At 43.6% G+C, this 16627-nt stretch overlaps 1 protein-coding gene across 1 annotated transcript in view; it reads right to left on the bottom strand.

Annotated features, from left to right (window-relative positions):
* Positions 1-4564: 4564 nt before the first annotated feature.
* Positions 4565-16627, bottom strand: part of SQOR (sulfide quinone oxidoreductase) — a 44242-nt gene continuing 32179 nt past the window's right edge. Inside the window, exons 6-10 of the mRNA XM_066592638.1 lie at positions 14922-15131; positions 13431-13614; positions 7675-7742; positions 7304-7482; positions 4565-5309 (exon numbers count right to left, since the gene is read on the bottom strand). Coding sequence (XP_066448735.1) covers positions 5252-5309; positions 7304-7482; positions 7675-7742; positions 13431-13614; positions 14922-15131 — 699 coding nt within the window. The 3' untranslated portion in view covers positions 4565-5251. The remainder of the gene's footprint in view (positions 5310-7303; positions 7483-7674; positions 7743-13430; positions 13615-14921; positions 15132-16627) is intronic.

Below are 16627 nucleotides of genomic sequence, written 5' to 3'. Positions count from 1 at the left end.
GAATAACGCCGGGCTCACGCAGCCGTAGGCGGAATCCGCTTGCGGAGGCCCGCAGCGGATCCCAGCTGTGAGCCTGGCTGTGACCCTGCGTATGGCCGCGTAATGTACTGTGCATAACTGCCTACTCACACAGGCGGTCATGCGCAGTACATTTTTTTTTTGTTTGTATTTCCCACACCGTTGCTTAGCGATGACACGGGTACCGCAGCCAGTATACAAGGTAGTTGCGTATGGGCTGCGGGTATATCGAGCATGGAGCACAATAGGCTCTATGTTGCAGATATCAGCAGTAAAATAGAAACTGCTGCGTTCTCTTTTCTGCGAGTAGATTACGCAGTTCCGACCCGCTAATATAAGCGGAATTGTGTAATCCAATGCGATTGATCTGCGTAATACCGCAGATCAGACGCATGCGGAATCCGTAATTCCTATCCGGTCATGTGAGACCGACCTAAGGTAGATCGCTACCTTTTTATCACGTGATCGGGGACCGCTCAACGAGGCCACCCGTCACTGCTCCAGGCTCTCGGTGACCGTTGGTCGCCGGGAGCAAGGAGATTTTACGCTTCCTGGGCTCCCCGACTCCTGTGCATGTGTCTGGTGTTTTGCCGGCGGTCGCATGCGCAGAATCCGGGAAAGTTCACGGAGGAAGATTGCATCGGTGAGGGGAGATGAAACTAACTTTTTTAAAAACTTTTACGTGATCGCCATTATCCATTGGATAACGGCGACCACGTGATCAGGAACCGCTAACCACGGCCCCCTGTGAAATCTCCAGGCACTTGGCTAAGTTTTGTAGCCAAGAGCAGGGAAATTTTAAGTTATCCTGGCAATCCACGGCTTTTGCGCATGAGTCTACCGCTTTGGCGACGGCCGCATGCGCAGAAGCTGTGGTAAGGTCCGCGGATAAATCCGGGGGCCTTAGGTACGTAATTTCATCCTCCCTCACCGATATGATCCGTGAGGGGAGATGAAATGTAAGCGTTTTAAACTTTTTTTTTAACTTTTTAAAAAAACTTTACACTTTTTTTTACTTTAAATGATCACTGCTATCCATTGGATAACAGTGATCATCTTTGCAGTGACATCCCTCTGCTCCTGGCTACACATGGCAGCCAGGAGCAGAGGGATTTTAAATTTCCCGGGTCCTGAGCCTCTCTGTGCACGCGCCCGATGTCAATCATCGGGCGCGCATGCGCAGAAGGGGACTCAGGTCCTGGAAGACCGGGACACCGCTGAGGACCAGGGGTGAGTATTTTCACCTCCCCTCATGGATCCGATCCATGAGGAGAGGTGAAATTAACCTTATTTTTACTTTTTTTAAACCTTTTCGCGATCGCCGCTATCCACTGGATAGCAGCGATCGCGGGCCTGGGGACCGCTCGCCGCGGTCCCCAGGGACATCCCCTGGTTCCCGGCTACCTTCAGGAGCCGGAAACCAGGAGATTTTAAACTCCCCGGGGTTCCCAGTCTTCTGCGCATGCGCGTGACGTCATTCGTCTGGCGCGCATGCGCAGAAGAGCCGCGCCGGGGCCCGGAGGACCCATTCCTCGTGGTGGACATCGGGGAAGCCGGGTGAGTACTTTCAGCTGCCCTGATGGATCTGATCCATCAGGGCAGCTGAATCTTTAACTTTTTTACAACTTTTATTTACTTTATTGCGATTGCAATGCTGGGGGGGGGGGGGGTGTCACCGCAGCCCGGGATGACCGCTCCATGCTGTCGGCTACCTGCGGGCACCGACAGCATGGAGCTGTCACGTCCATAGCCCACAGGGCTTTATTCTCTGTAGGACGCATGTTTTTACGTCCTCAGAGAATAAAGCCCACTTGGGCAGGACGTAAAAAGACTATGGCCCGGTCGTTAAGGGGTTAAGTCAACAAAAATAGTAGTGCTTGTCCTCATCAACTACTGCCTAGAGTATTGCAATATCCTTCTCTGAGGCCAGCTATCTAACAATCTTGCACTCCTCCAATCAACCCTCAACTCGACTGCCAGATTAATCTACCTCACCTTCTTTCACCTCTGTTTTTCCCATGTGCCCATTCTTTCAGTCTAACCACTGGCAAGCAAAGTGAGGTCAGAATATTAACCTTTTGCAATCCCGAGTCACACCTCCTGATATTAAGACTTCTCTGCATAGCTCGGAGGTCAGACACATTTTTCCAACAGTATGCTGGACAGCGCTCAGATATAGGAAGCTGTTCTGCATATGTGTGCTAGAGTATACAGCGCTGTCCTGTATACTGTAAAATACTCAGAACAGCCTCCCACATCGGAGTGCTGTCCAGCATACTGTTAGAAAAAATGTGTCTGACCTCGTCCGACATCAAAGCCATGCAGATAAATTTTAATGTCAAGCGAGAGCCGACACTTGATTGTCAGGATTGATTTTATTAGCAATTTTTAGAAAATTATCAATCATGACAGTTTATCTTTATGCGTTTCTGTTGATTGATTCTAAGGAATCCACAATGCACTTCCCCACCCAAAACAAATAAGAGTTGGGGAATGTGAGGGTGGCAGGAAAATTGGATTGCAAAGGGTTAACATTGGCTCACGGGGCTTCCAAAACCTGTCATCCTCCATAGATCTGACCTATTCTCCTATCACCTCCTCCCAGAAGTAATTTCAGAGTTCCCCCCTCCTTGAAAGCCAACCTGAAAATCCACCTCTTCAGGACAATCTAGAATAACCTTAAGGTTACTATGCTACCGTATGAACAGCTTCTATCTTTCCTCAGTGTCCCTCTGTCCCTCATTTACAGCTGTAACAAACTTTAAATTGATTTTTAATGGCTTTTGCTGTGTTAAGTGTCAATTAAAGGTTTGTTGAAACTGTAATTTGTGTTTGTTTGTTCTTAGTCTCATGGACGTGGACCCATAGGCCGCCTGCAGACGGGCGGAAATTCCGCAGCAGGATTCCCCGCAGAATTTCCGCCCCTGGACGCCTGCATAGGATTGCATTACAGCATGCAATCCTATGCAGACAGCCGCGGTTTGTCTGCGCGAAATCCCGCGCAGCAAACAAACCGCGGCATGCTCTAATTCTGTGCGGGGCTCCCACACAGAAACGTCACTCACCGGCCGCTGGCTCCGCTCTGCGCATGCGCCGGCACATGAAAGAGCCTGAGAGGGTTGAGCCCGCGGTGCTCTCTGCAGGCGCTCGGGTCGGGTCCCGCTGCGAGAGTTCTCGCAGCCGGATCCGACCTGTTGTCTGCAGGCGGCCTTATTCATATGTATAATGCCACAGCGCTTTAAAATAAGTATAAATATCATCAACTGGCAGGGACTCTCATGTGACAATACAGGATCTGAACATGCACCTTTACCATGTGCATAACCTGTCTGCATGCCCTATTAGCGCAAATGGGCGTCATTAATTAGGTTATTTGCTTTGGACCCCACTCTGAGCCAAAGTGGGAAGCCAATCAGGCAGAACTAGTATTTGCGTGGACATTGATTCTTTTGTGGCCAGTATGTGCTGATACATCTACCCTCCAGTGGCTGCTATAGAAGAGATGAATGGCCAGCTGTGGCTTCCCTAAGCAGTAATGGCTAAATGCTAGGCATAGGCGTACTGCCAGGGATCGCAATTGCGCGGGCCCCAGAGGTCACCTTCTGCCATATACAAATGCACATTCAGTGCTAGTCGCACACTGCATGAAACACGCACCCAGCAGTGTGGCCAGCCTGAGAGAAAGCCGAAGCAGGGGAGGAAAAGGAAGAGGGAGGTAGACGCACGGCACACAGTGGAGCAGGATAATGATGTCATCATCCTGCTGCTCCTGCGGACACAGTGTATGACGGTCGCATCTGCATGCCCTGCTGCCCTCCTCACACAGAGAAGTGGTCCGTGTGTGTCTCTATGTGTGTTCCCTTCACAATGTCTTATTATAAAGCTGAACCTGCTTTCATAGGACAATCTCTGATGAAAATTGTAGCTTTAAAGCTACATGCACATGAGCACAAAACTCATGCAAATATGAACTACATTCTTTTGAATGGAGTCATACACGAGTGATGTAGCAATGTTAAAAATTGTTGCATGTCCTATTTTTTCGCGTTCCTGAGAACACATCACCCATTGTTTTTAATGGGACCTTAAAGACATTGCATAGCACTCACATGCCGTGCAATGTACATGTGAGTGCGATGCAATGTTTCCCATTGAACTCAATGGAAGACAGGTGCGATCCTCTATCACACATGAAATGTGCGCGTGAGGATCGAAATTTCACAGACATGATGTGGGGCATTTTTGCATGAAAAAGACCTTGCATCCTCGGGTAAAATACACATTGATAAGCGCGATACCAGCCCGTTTTCTTGGTCCGATATCACGCTCTCCCATGCAAATGTAGCCTTAAGGTGCTATTACACAAGCAGTTTCTCCCTTGAAAGATGCAAGAGGAGCAATGCCGATTGCAGCCGGGACTTGGACTTGTCAGTTCAATCACTATGAGGAGTCCAGACATGGCTACAATCAGCATTTCTTCTCCTGCACAATGCAAGGGAGAAGCGCTGCTGTGTAATAGCAGCCTTACTAAATGCAGACACATTAAAATGCGCTAGCTTTTATTAAAACTTCACAGTGAAATACATAGGCAATACCACATTCATCTTTCATTGATGTAATAGAATACACAAATGGCTCATACTTTGTTAAATATGATGTTATGAAATGATAAAATAATGAAGGTAATCATAATGAAACTGGTGTCAAAAATCTCAAATGAATCCCCCTACATAATCTACAAAGGTAAATGGTTTCCCGTGTTTGATGGTGACATATGTAATATTACATATCACTAGCTAGAACTTGTTGGGAGTGTAGTTGGCAGCCTTAAATGCCCGGGTGATGTCAGGTCAGATTTTAGAAAAATGCCTGACTGGTGACTGGTCATTTCCAAAGAGAACCTTAAGTGACCCCTTTATTTTTGTAATAGGTTTATAAATGCTTATTATAGAATTTAGTAAGTGATTTGCAACACTAATCTTGATAGATTCTATTTATTGAAAAAAATAATTCTGGCATAATTATGTATTTTACCTGAAGAAAATACAACTTGTAATGTCAAAAGAAAATAACAATCAGCACAATGGATACGAATTCTGAAGTTCTGCATGGTTGAAGCAATGAAACGATCTTCCTGGGCAGGACATTGTTTTTTTCTATTATTTCTCATCCTGAATATGGCAATGTGAGCTGGTGCTGTTAGTGCAGTATATGTGTGCTTTGTAACGCCTTCTTATTTAAAGCCAAGGTGCAATATTTTCCTGATGGGAGCTGGTCCGCCCCAATATCCCCTGTACAACATAAAAGTAATAAAAATTAGAAGTGACGACATTTGGGAATATTTCACAAATGCTGAAGCTGTATTAGACCTATTCAAAAGTAAATAAAAGTTAGATAGGGTGGTGGCTCCCCTCCTCACCCCATCACTTCTGTGCTCCCATGGTAGTGAGGACGGCTTCACACGGGCAAGAAAATTGCACATTTCTTTTGAATGGGGTCATTCCGATAAGCGATGTTTTCCTGCATGGCACCGTGATGCCATGCAGGAAACAAATCGCTGCATGTTCTATCTTGTGCATGCAGCGCCATTGTTTTCAATGGGACCAGTGGCAGCGTCACACTATGTGCTAGGTGCATGCAATGTGAGGTTTCCCATTGAAAACAATGGGAGAAACTCCGTTGTGACTGACGGGTGCGGTTTCCTTCGTCCCCAAAGTCATGGAAGGCTGTTTTCACATGAAAACATCTTGCATTCTTGGGGAATTCACATGGGTGGCAAGCACCATATGGGAACGGGAGTCACAGCCCCATATTGTGCTCGCTCGTGTGAGGTTAGCCTAAAGGGCCTAAAAAGCCCCAAAAGTTTCAATAAAGTGTATGTCTGACAGGAAAAAAAGGTTTGTTGTAATTTTTTTTCTTTTTATAATGTTTTATTATAAAATTAGAAAAGAAACAGCTATACATAATAGTATACCTCCACCACAATGGCCTATACTATAAAATTAACAATTATTTTTGTACAGTAGATGCCTATTAAAAGAAAACCTAAAAAATATAAAATTATTAGGACCGCAGTATTTTTCTAATCACTTCCCACCCCCACAGATTAATAAAAGTTACTGCTAAGCCAATCACAGACTTCAGCATTGATTCTGCCAAACTGCTGAAGTCTGATTGGCTGACCTGTCACGTGCACAATGAATGGCATGTGACCCCATGCAGCTTACTCTCGGTTCAGAGCAGCAGGGACCAGGGCTCCAGTGTGGCACAGGGAGCTACTGAAGAAGGGAAGTATGGCTTTTTTCCTTCTTTGGCAACATTCCATGACTGTAAAAAATATTTTTTTGCATCCCAGAAAATCACCTTAAAGGCGTTAAAGCATATGATTGAACACAATTTTTTATACATTACATTAAGGCATCAAATTTGACTTTTTTGGTTCTCATCTTGAATTAAAATATCAGAACTGAAAATTATCTATAAAGGGCCATTTACACGGGTCCATGGGGCACATGACGAGAACATTGTTCTTCCTCTTTACAAGTCACTGGTCAGACCACACATGGAATATGGTGGACAGTTTTGGGCACTGGTGCTCAGGAAGGACATCAGAGTCTGCGCAGGTTCAAAGATAGGCAACTAAAGTAATAAATGGTATGGACGGACTACAAAACTCAGAGAGGTTATCAAAATTGGGGTCAATTAGTTTCGAAAAAAGACAGCTGAAGGCAACCTAATAACTATGTATAAATATATCAGGGGACAATACAGAGATCTCTCCCATGATCTATTTATACCCAGGACTGTGACTGTAACAACGGGACATCCTCTACATCTAGAGGAAAGAAGGTTTCTACACAGAGATAGAAGGGGGTTCTTTACTGTAAGAGCAGTGAGACTATGGAACTCTCTGCCTGAGGACGTGGTGATGGCAAATTCAATGGTAAGAGGGGCCTGGGTGCCTTTCTTGAGCATTACAATATAACATGTTATAGTCACTAATTACTTCAGAAGGTTTGTTGATACTGGAGTTATTCCGATTGCGAGAATTGAAGTCAGGAAGTCATTTTTTCCACTTAAATGAGGAAAATTGTCTTCTATCTCCATTGAGTTTTTTTGCCTGTCTGCCTGCATTCAACACTTGGAAGGAAAGGATGGGGAGGTTGGTGGGGAAGGGGGGGGGGGGGTTAATAGGGTGAACTAGATGGACGTATATCTCTTTTTTCAGCCTAAAATACTAAGTTGCTAAGTTAGATAACCCCTTTAAACATAACCAATCACTTACTTGAGGAGCATATTCCAGTACAGGAATGGCATCATATCAGCCTTCATATGGTACATAGTTCTTCTTTCTTTACCCTGGTCAATAGGAAAAGTTTCTAGAGGCTGGGCATTGTAGTCAAATTCTGCCAAGATCACTTTTCGGTAGCCAGTTACCAGTGGACATGAAGTGTATCCATCATACTGAAAGCAATGGAAACATTACTCATTTTGGTTAAAGTCTTTAAATGTTCTACGTGAAATAAAAAGCAACATGACACTACTAATATTAAACAATGAAGTTCTATTAAAGTTGTTACTGGAAGATTTTATCATCAGTCTTGTTTCATGCAAGACGTAGCATTCTTTAAGACAATTGGATGAAATCCTACAAACCTTGGTTGATGGATTTTTGCCATTTATGACCAAAGAAATGGTTTTATCCAAGACTGCTGACTGGGCAGCTGGAAAAAAAAAATAAGTTCATTAGACAATCAAACACATTATCTTCAGAAGTCACAGGGATTTATGTCTGAGCTTCTGGTCTACTGCAGCATTTCAGTAGGTCTTAATGAGTTTTAAAGTATGTCTGTGATCTAAAGCTACAACTTATTATGTCTTGTGTAGTAAAGAAAAATGTCACTTTGTGGGAAAAAATAAATGAATATAGCATTTCTCTGTGTGGATATGCAAATAAGGGAGATGGAATAAATCCTCTACAGTGCAACCTATTGAAAGGCAGCATTCCTTCAAGCCAAAGTCAGACTTTTTATACAAGCCTTGTTACAATGACCAGGAATTAAAAGCAAAGCCAGACTCTATGTACAGACAGCTGCTTTAGGGTTTTTGCCCTTCAGTGTACAGTAGGAGTCTGGCTTTGCTAGTGAGAGGCCTGGGACAGGGGTCAGAAACGCTCTTTTCTCCTTAGGAAGAGCAACTATGCTATAAACTAAGTGAGGAGACTCAAGTGGCCATGCACGCTTCTCTGGGTAATATGCATACGTGAACAAGCCCTTATGTTCAGATAGCTTTCTCTCCCAATGGGCATCCCATTAATAAACATTATATTAGGGATTTGCAGTTCATGCTAACACTAACATAGGCAGCCTGTGTGATCTGTACTTTGTACGGGGAAAATACCTTGTGGAAAACAAGATGAAGAGGAAGCAATTTAAAAAAATTCTAAATAGAGAAAGAAAAAAAAAAAAAGAAGAAGAACAGTAGGACTTAACCACTTTTTCTCCTGAGAAAGAACCTCTCTGCTGGGGCATTTAGAGGCCAACAGAGGTCAACATTCAATATCCTTATATGACCTTCACAAGTACGCAGCAGTAAATACATACACCCCTCTTAACAGAGAACAGACAGAGATGCTGGGCTTTTAATCAGGAACAGCTAGCTCCGTGCACAAATGTGACCTTAACAAAGCACGTAGGCTTCTGTCTGTACACTGCATACATGGTAACACTAGTGATAATAGGCTGATCAAATGCAATATAACTTAATGTTTGAAGTGTACCAACAAAGCAATCAATTCAATATTCAAAAGTTATTAATAAGATGTCCCCCACGTCTGCACTTTTTGTACGCTAAAAAGGTACAAAAAAGTACAAGTATAGAAAGAGATGGCTTATCAGTCAAGCGATACATACATGTGGAGAGCAGATAAGCAGTACTACTCTGGAAGTGATAGCATAGAACAGCTGTTTCGGAACTGAACAACCAAAGAATCAAGCCTGACCTTACCCTTGTCTTGGGAGAAATTATAGAATATGTTTGGAAAGCAGTAAAGACAAGTCTTAATCAATTTAAATTGTGATTATTGCATAATATCAAACACAAAGCAAAAAAACAGAGGAGTCAAAATAGTAATTAGTTGCATAACACAGTAAAGCTTCAGTTCACATGATGATTATAATGAATTGCTCTGTAAGCAAACAGCACAAGGACATTTTTCTCGGACAAGGTCAGTTTATATTTGACTGAAAATACTGAAGAATTAAACTCCAGCTAATTTCTAAAAATATATATAAAAGTACAGGAAAAAAACAAAACAAAAAACAAACACGCCTGTTTCCTATTAGAAACCACACCTAGCCACGGTTTATGTGTGGCATTGTAGCTCAATTCCATTATGGCCTCTTTCACACAGGTGATGCGCTTTTACATTGACTGCATCGCGGTTGAAAATTACATGAATGGGAAAAGGCCGCGATCATATTGCGGCTAAAGTAAGCGCTTTCTTGTCCATTCACACAGCCGTGTGTGGCGTATTAGTGAAAAAAATTGCCGCAGCCCGGAACAGACACCTGTCATGTTTTCGCACTGTTGGTTGCTGCTAAACTCTCTCCCTCTCACTTTTTAAAATCGGTTCTACTGCAGCATTTCAGTAGTAGTAGTCTATGGGAGCCACCAGCGTATTTTGATCAAAAGATAGTGTGTCCCCCCAGGCTTGTTGTCCGGCTGCCGGGGGCGCGGGTGCCTGGCTGGTGTGGTGCACACCTGTAAGTGCATCTGCAGTGCAGGAGCTCTCTTTTATTATTTTCTGTTGGGAGTTGGCTGTCTCCCTCTCTCCGCCCCTGGGCGGAGGCTTTTGTTTAAAGATCAGGCCGAGACTGACAATCACTGCCAGTTATTGGTTTCCCTCAGTGTGCTAGCTAGTCTGCCTCTGTTGGTCTCCTACTTCTGTCATCTTGTCTGCTATACTTTGCTATTATCTGCCAGGTTTTTCCACCTGCCTCAGTTCTGCTTAGTTTTGTTTGTGTTGGTTATTTACATCTGCCTTTTCTGTCAGTATTCTACCCTTTCCATCCAGGTACGCCAGCGCCCCTTTTTCGGTCCCTATTGAGAGTAGGGATCGCTGCCCAGATGCCCGCCTGGCGTTAGCCAGGAGTGGAGGCAAGTAGGCAGGGGGGGTAGTGGGTGAGATCTAGGGCACCTGGGCTGGCGTATTAAGGGTAGTATACTGTAATAGATAGGGCAAGACCTATCTTTTCCGTCCGCGTATAAAATCGCCCAATGTATTCGGTCGCGTATGTCCTATTTTTGCCAGCTCAACATTTTGCACACTGCTAAAAATCGGCCATCTGAACGAATACATGGAAACTAATGCTTCAGATGGTCTCGATTTTTTTTTATCACAGCTTATTTAGCAGTGTAAAACTGCTTGTGTGAATAAGGCCTAAAGCAAATGCGGCTGAGACTGAATACCAAACATAACTGTTAGATAGATGCGGTACTGTTTTTAGAAGGAAGCAGCCACGGTGATATGATTGCCCTTTCAGCAAGGAGAGAATGATAAACTAAAACCCCAATGAAAAATGCAAACTATCAGTAACTACCACACATACAGGTTGTCCACAGAAATCTCTATTGGGGGCAAAAGCGATCTTTCTAGAGGGTGTATGTGAGGAGCATCTTGTTCCAGCATTAAAATAGCTGAGGGGAATCAATTTAAGACAAGTTAGGATTACATTGCATTTATTCATTGGTGGTAATTACAAAATGCCAGAAATGAATTAATGCAATCAGTGAAGTAAAAAGGAAAGCTCTGTTTTGCCGCAGATAGGCATTTCTGTTAATAAAACGCCATGCTCCTTGGCCACCACATTCTCCAGACTTTCTTCTTCTGAGGGCATCTTACGGCCTTCAGAGGTACTCAGCAGCATCTTGTGAGGTTTGCGAACTGGAGAGACAAATATGAGTGTCCTGTGAAATGGTGACTTCAAAAAAGCTACATGACATCCATCCTGCCATGCTCAACCACGTACATCTATGTATAGCAATAGACTGCGGTCATTTTAAAGATTTTCTGAGGGATAATAAAGCTCACTTTTTTGTTCTGAGTTCTGTGCATTTCTTTATACTTTACAGTCCCCCAAAAATTTGTTAGACCCCTCTCACACATGCATTCAGAAAATGCCGCTCAAAATCATAGCATTTGTAATCGCAATTTTGAGCGCCATTTTTGAACGCATGACACAGCATTTGACAGCACTTTTTAATGTACCCCATCATTGTGATGGGTGAGGAGGTCTGTTAAAAAGTGCTAAAACACACCAATCGCGGTAAAAAGCTATATGTGTGAGAGTGGCCTTAGGCACTGTGCAAAACCGCAGTCAAAGACGCATGTCAATACAGCTGAAAATGCAGTAAACGCTGCGTTGAAAACACAGCGCTTTTACAAGCGCTTGTATGAGAATGGCCTAAGGCCAGTCTCACGCACGGCGTTGGTAAAACATAGCGATTTTTATTGGTGTTTTCTATTCATTCTGATGGGTGATGAGGTGCGTTAAACAGCGCAAAAACGTGCCAATATAGAAGACACAGTACTAGAAAATCATGGCGTTCGAGCACAAGTCTGCAAGGCTCCATTGAAATCAGTGGAAACGTTGTACCACGATTAGTGCGCTGCTCAAAACGCCGCAATAATCGTGGTAAAAAGCGCTTGTGTGAGAGTGGCCCTAAGCTAATTTCTCTTAAATAGATTCCCTCTCTTAGCACCGGAACAAGCCTGCCTTAGGCTTCTTTCAAATGAGCGCATATCGGCCAGCCGATATGCGCTACGTTTGGGGAGAAAAACTGGTGAACGGGCGCACAAATCAAACGTTTGTGCACCCGTTAATATGGCCTGGTGAGGCCGGCGCTAATGCGCCAAGCTCACCAGGCCATCGCCCGTTTCCCCTCCCTCCTCATCATAGGCTCACCTCTCTTCCTCTCCACTCGTTCTGTGCAATGACAGGAGGCGGAGCTAAGCACAGGTCCGTCCGCCTCCTCCCACCTATGGCCGCTGCCATGGGCTCCCATAGGAACCCATGCAGCGGACGACTTATACCAGCCCAAAAGATAGCTCCAGGACTATCTTTTGAGCCCGATGTAAAAACGGCCGGCGCTATATTGGCTTGGCTGGGCGTTTTTACGTCTCAGAAATACGCCAATGTGATCTGATGCATTGGAATACAATGCATCAGATCACGGGGCATATCGGCCGGCCATGAAATCGCCGGCCGATATGCACTCATGTGAAGGTAGCCTCACACACATACTCTTGTGCAATGCTAGAAAAATCTTTTGCCCTTGATAGATAATTCTGTGGACACCCTGTATAGCGAGAAAAATGAGCCTCAGTACAAAGAAAAAGTCTGTTTTAAGAGGCCCAGAAAATGTACGACCTGTAAATGTGAGCAGCAAAGAAGATACTGTTTTTTGTGCAGAGTATATGGAAAGATCTCAATGCAATAATGTGGGTCAGAAACACTATCTTTTCTCCTTAGGGAGAGCACCTAGACTGTGAGGAGACTTAAAGGTCATTTACGCTCCTCTGGGTAATATGCAAATAAGGGAGATGAAACAATACCTCCACAGCGCCACCTATTGAAAGGCAGCAATACATATAGTCAACGTTCGTAGAAAAAAAAAAAAAGGGATATAAAATAGGTCAGCACTTCCCAATAGAACTATACAGGTGCACGTTAAACCACGGCTGCAACATACAATAGAGTATTAATTATAGGTATGTACACCTCTGCTAGTAAATATATTATGAGTGCTGTTGCCGTTTTTTAGTTCTGCTTCTATAGTTAATGTTCAAATCTTTATACAAGCCTTGCAACAATGACCAGGAATTGAAAGCAAAGTCAGAGCCCATGCACATACAGCTGTTTCAGGGTTTTTGCCCTTCATGAGTATGTAGTAGGATTCTGACTTTGCTGTATTGTTTCATCTCCCTTATTTTCATATTACCCAGAGGAGCGTAAATTGCCCTTTAAGTCTCCTTACTCACCATCTAGGTGCTCTGCCTAAGGAGAAAAGATAGAGTTTCTGACCCCTATCCCAGGCCTCTCCCAAGCAAAGTCAGAATCCTACTGCACACAGATGAAAGGCAAACACCCTGAAACAGCTGTTTGTGCATGGGCTCCGACTTTGCTTTCAATCTCTGGTCATTGTTGCAAGGCTTGTATAAAGAGTCTAACATTGACTTTAGGTATTGCTGCCTTCCAATAGGTGGCGCTGTGGAAGTATTGTTTCAAAGCAATAATGGCATAGCAAATAATTTAAGATCCAAAAGATGGATAGCTGACAGAGAACAGTATGACCTTAAATATTATAAATGACACAAAGTTATACTCATATAATGTATTACATTTTCTTACCTACAGCAGCTGCTGTTTTTGATGTTGGAAGATTTGTACAGTCTCCAATGCCAAAAACATTGGGATACTTTTTATGCTGTAGGGTCTCCTTGTCTACGTCCACCCAGCCAGCGGCGTCAGCCACAGCACTGTTTACAAGCACATCTGGTGGTCCCATTGGAGGGGTCACATGAAGCATTTCATACTGTAACAATACAAGTCAACCACTTTCTGTTTCATGCATTAAACATAACATAAATATTTTTCTTCCAAAAAGCAAAAAGTTATTAGCACCAATGTAAGTAATGAAAATTGGATTCAAGGCATGATCATCAGTAATTACATGCACAAATAGTGGAGTAACAGAAATGAGCATAATCAGGCAAATTTTAAGGAAATTATTGTAACAAGGGAATCTCCCCTAATTCATCTTCGGATATGTCATGAAGACATGTTACAACAGAACGGATGGAAGCCCTTGAATTCGCAACCCACAGCAGTTCCCAGACAGTGCAGTCTAATGGTCCTTTAACACAGGCCAATTATCGGGCCTGAGCGTTCGTCCAAATGCTCATTTACCCGACAGTCAGGATGTGCAAAGAGGACCAATGATCAGTCGACAAACTCGTTCCGATTGATTGGCTTGTTTACGCGAGCCTAAAAATGCTTGTTGATCAGTCGTTACATCTCCCCATGTAAACAAGGAGATGTACAGCAGGCCTATAGGGGCAAACAATGACATTAGCGATTGTTAGTCCCTATTAGCCAATTCCTGGCCTCTATAATAGATAATCAAACAACTGATCGACATGCATGTTGATCGACGCTCATTATGTTGGGTTGAAGCTTTTCTAAAAAAAGGACCTTTAGGGTGGATTCAGACGAATGTATATCGGCTCGGTTTTCACGCCGTGCCGATATACGGTGTCCTCATCTGCAGGGGGGGGGGGGGGAATGGAAGAGCCAGGATCAGGAACTGAGCTCCCGCCCCCTCTCTGCTTCCTCTCCACTATTTGCAATGAAAGGAGGCGGGGCGGGGCGAAGTTCCGAGAATTAGCTCCACCCCCATCCCGCCTCTCCCCATTGCAAATAGTGCAGAGGGGCGGAGAGGAGGCAGAGAGGGGGCGGGAGCTCAGTGCACTGCTCCTGGCTCTTCCATCCTCCCCCCCTGCAGAGAGAGACGATGTATATCGGCTCGGCGTGAAAACCCAGCCGATATACGTTCGTGTGAATCCAGCCTTAAGCTGCAGTTTCTATATACAGGGATATGTAGAAACTGCAGAAGACAAATGGTGCTACATTTTTAATTCAACCCTATTCCAAAAATGATTGTCAGCCCAAAATACATGTACTGTTGGAGATGTAAAATCTCTGAAATGTACAATCAGCATCAAAAGATTGCAGAGTGTAACGGCTGGTCATGTAATTATTGTCATTTTCAACATTTTATTGATAATTACTACTCCCTAAATCCTAGATGTCCTGAGGGTTTTCTAACACCATTCAGTTTACCTGGTACACTTTGGTTTCTCCTGGGTTATCAAGGTTTTCAAACACGGCTTCCTGTTTGTCCGCCCGCACTTCAATAAGGCTGTGCTTAAAGTTGACCTGAATATCTCGCTCCTTAATAATCTGTAGCAAGGCATCTGCATATTTCTTAACTCCAAAGATGACTCCTAGAGATGTGTTAAAGATGAAGTTGGCATCAGATCGTTTTCCTGTCTATTTGGGTAAAAGAAGAAACTATTAAGAAACTATTTGATGAAGACTTCAATCACATGACCATTCTGTGACAGTTCCTAGTTTGGTGCCAGACACATCCATAAGAATGCATCTGTGGTCATAATAAATGTGGACTACGTTCCTTTAGAGATAACGGAAAACAATAATCTTCAGTATTCACTAACAAATGATACCATATCAACAGTTACAATAATTGCAATACCATGTATGTGACATATCTAGTAACGTGTACAATATGCAACACTTAATATGTTGACTACACCAGGAATAAATTGATGGTGTGAATGAGAAGGCATTTATCAGATGCCAACAATATTAATGCAGTGGGCAAGCTGTTCTGCATTTTAGAGACGTACATGTAGGAAATTTGAGCAGTCTCAAAAGTCTGTGCAATTGAGAAGGTATTTAGACCAACAAGAGGAGTGGAGACCACAGGAAAAAAATTGCACCTCTTTTTGTTTGGGGGAGGGGGGGGGGGGGAATCCATCACAATATCTCTTGTCATGTCTCATCTACCTGACTCTATTCATTGACATGTATAACCTGTACTGTATCTGTAAGTGCTTGCCTTCTTTAGTTTGTCCCTCCTGGTTCTCTGTACCCCCCTGTGTTGCATAACCCCTCCCTTTCCTCCTGCTAGGGAGTTTCCTGTCTATAGCCTATGTCTTAGGTCTCTACTCTGTGCTCTGGCTAACCATCACTCTTTTTACCTACTGCTGAATGTGCATTCTACAAGATACCTGAATAAACCCTGGAATCTTCTCTCATGCCTCTGCAGTCGAGTTGGATGCTGTCTGACAACATATACCTACTGTGAGTACTGGTTCATAACTACAAGAGCAGTTACTTCAGCCGATACGCTTACAGCCATGTTATTGAGTCAGAATATCTCTGATCTCTGCACTTTTCTTTCATCTGGCAGGTCACATGACCAGCATTCTGATAACACTTTAGAGTAGATTTATGAGAACTGACTAAAAGAAAAACGGTCTTTGATGCTTATAACAACCAATAACAGAGCAGCTTTCATTTATGAGGACCTAAAGCCGCACTGTGATTGGTTGCTATGGGCAAGAAAGACAAGTTTACAGCAGTTGTCATAAATCTGCCCAATTAACTGCAGGGCACGGACTGTTGTCAGAGTACTGATCATGTGACCTGGAGGCCAGAAGAAAAGTGCAGAATACGCAGCCAGGAGGGAACAAGCTATAGAACTGTAGAGGTCAGTGAAACTATGATAGATTTACTCAAAATAACAAACAAACAAAAAACAACACACAAAACAGGAGCGCTTCTTTAGAATTATACTGGATTTCTATAATTTGGGAATTGCCATCCTGGTAGTCTGAACTAGCAACATAACTTCAACTATCAGTATTGATTTAGGGCAGTGATGGCAAACCTTTTAGAGACCGAGTACCCAAACTGCAACCTAAAACCCACTTATTTATTGCAAAGTGCCAGCACATCAGGGG

Source organism: Eleutherodactylus coqui, chromosome 2 (genome assembly GCF_035609145.1).
Source record: "Eleutherodactylus coqui strain aEleCoq1 chromosome 2, aEleCoq1.hap1, whole genome shotgun sequence".
In the NCBI taxonomy this organism is placed as follows: Eukaryota; Metazoa; Chordata; class Amphibia; order Anura; family Eleutherodactylidae; genus Eleutherodactylus; species Eleutherodactylus coqui.
This window is presented reverse-complemented; position numbering and strand designations above follow the sequence as displayed.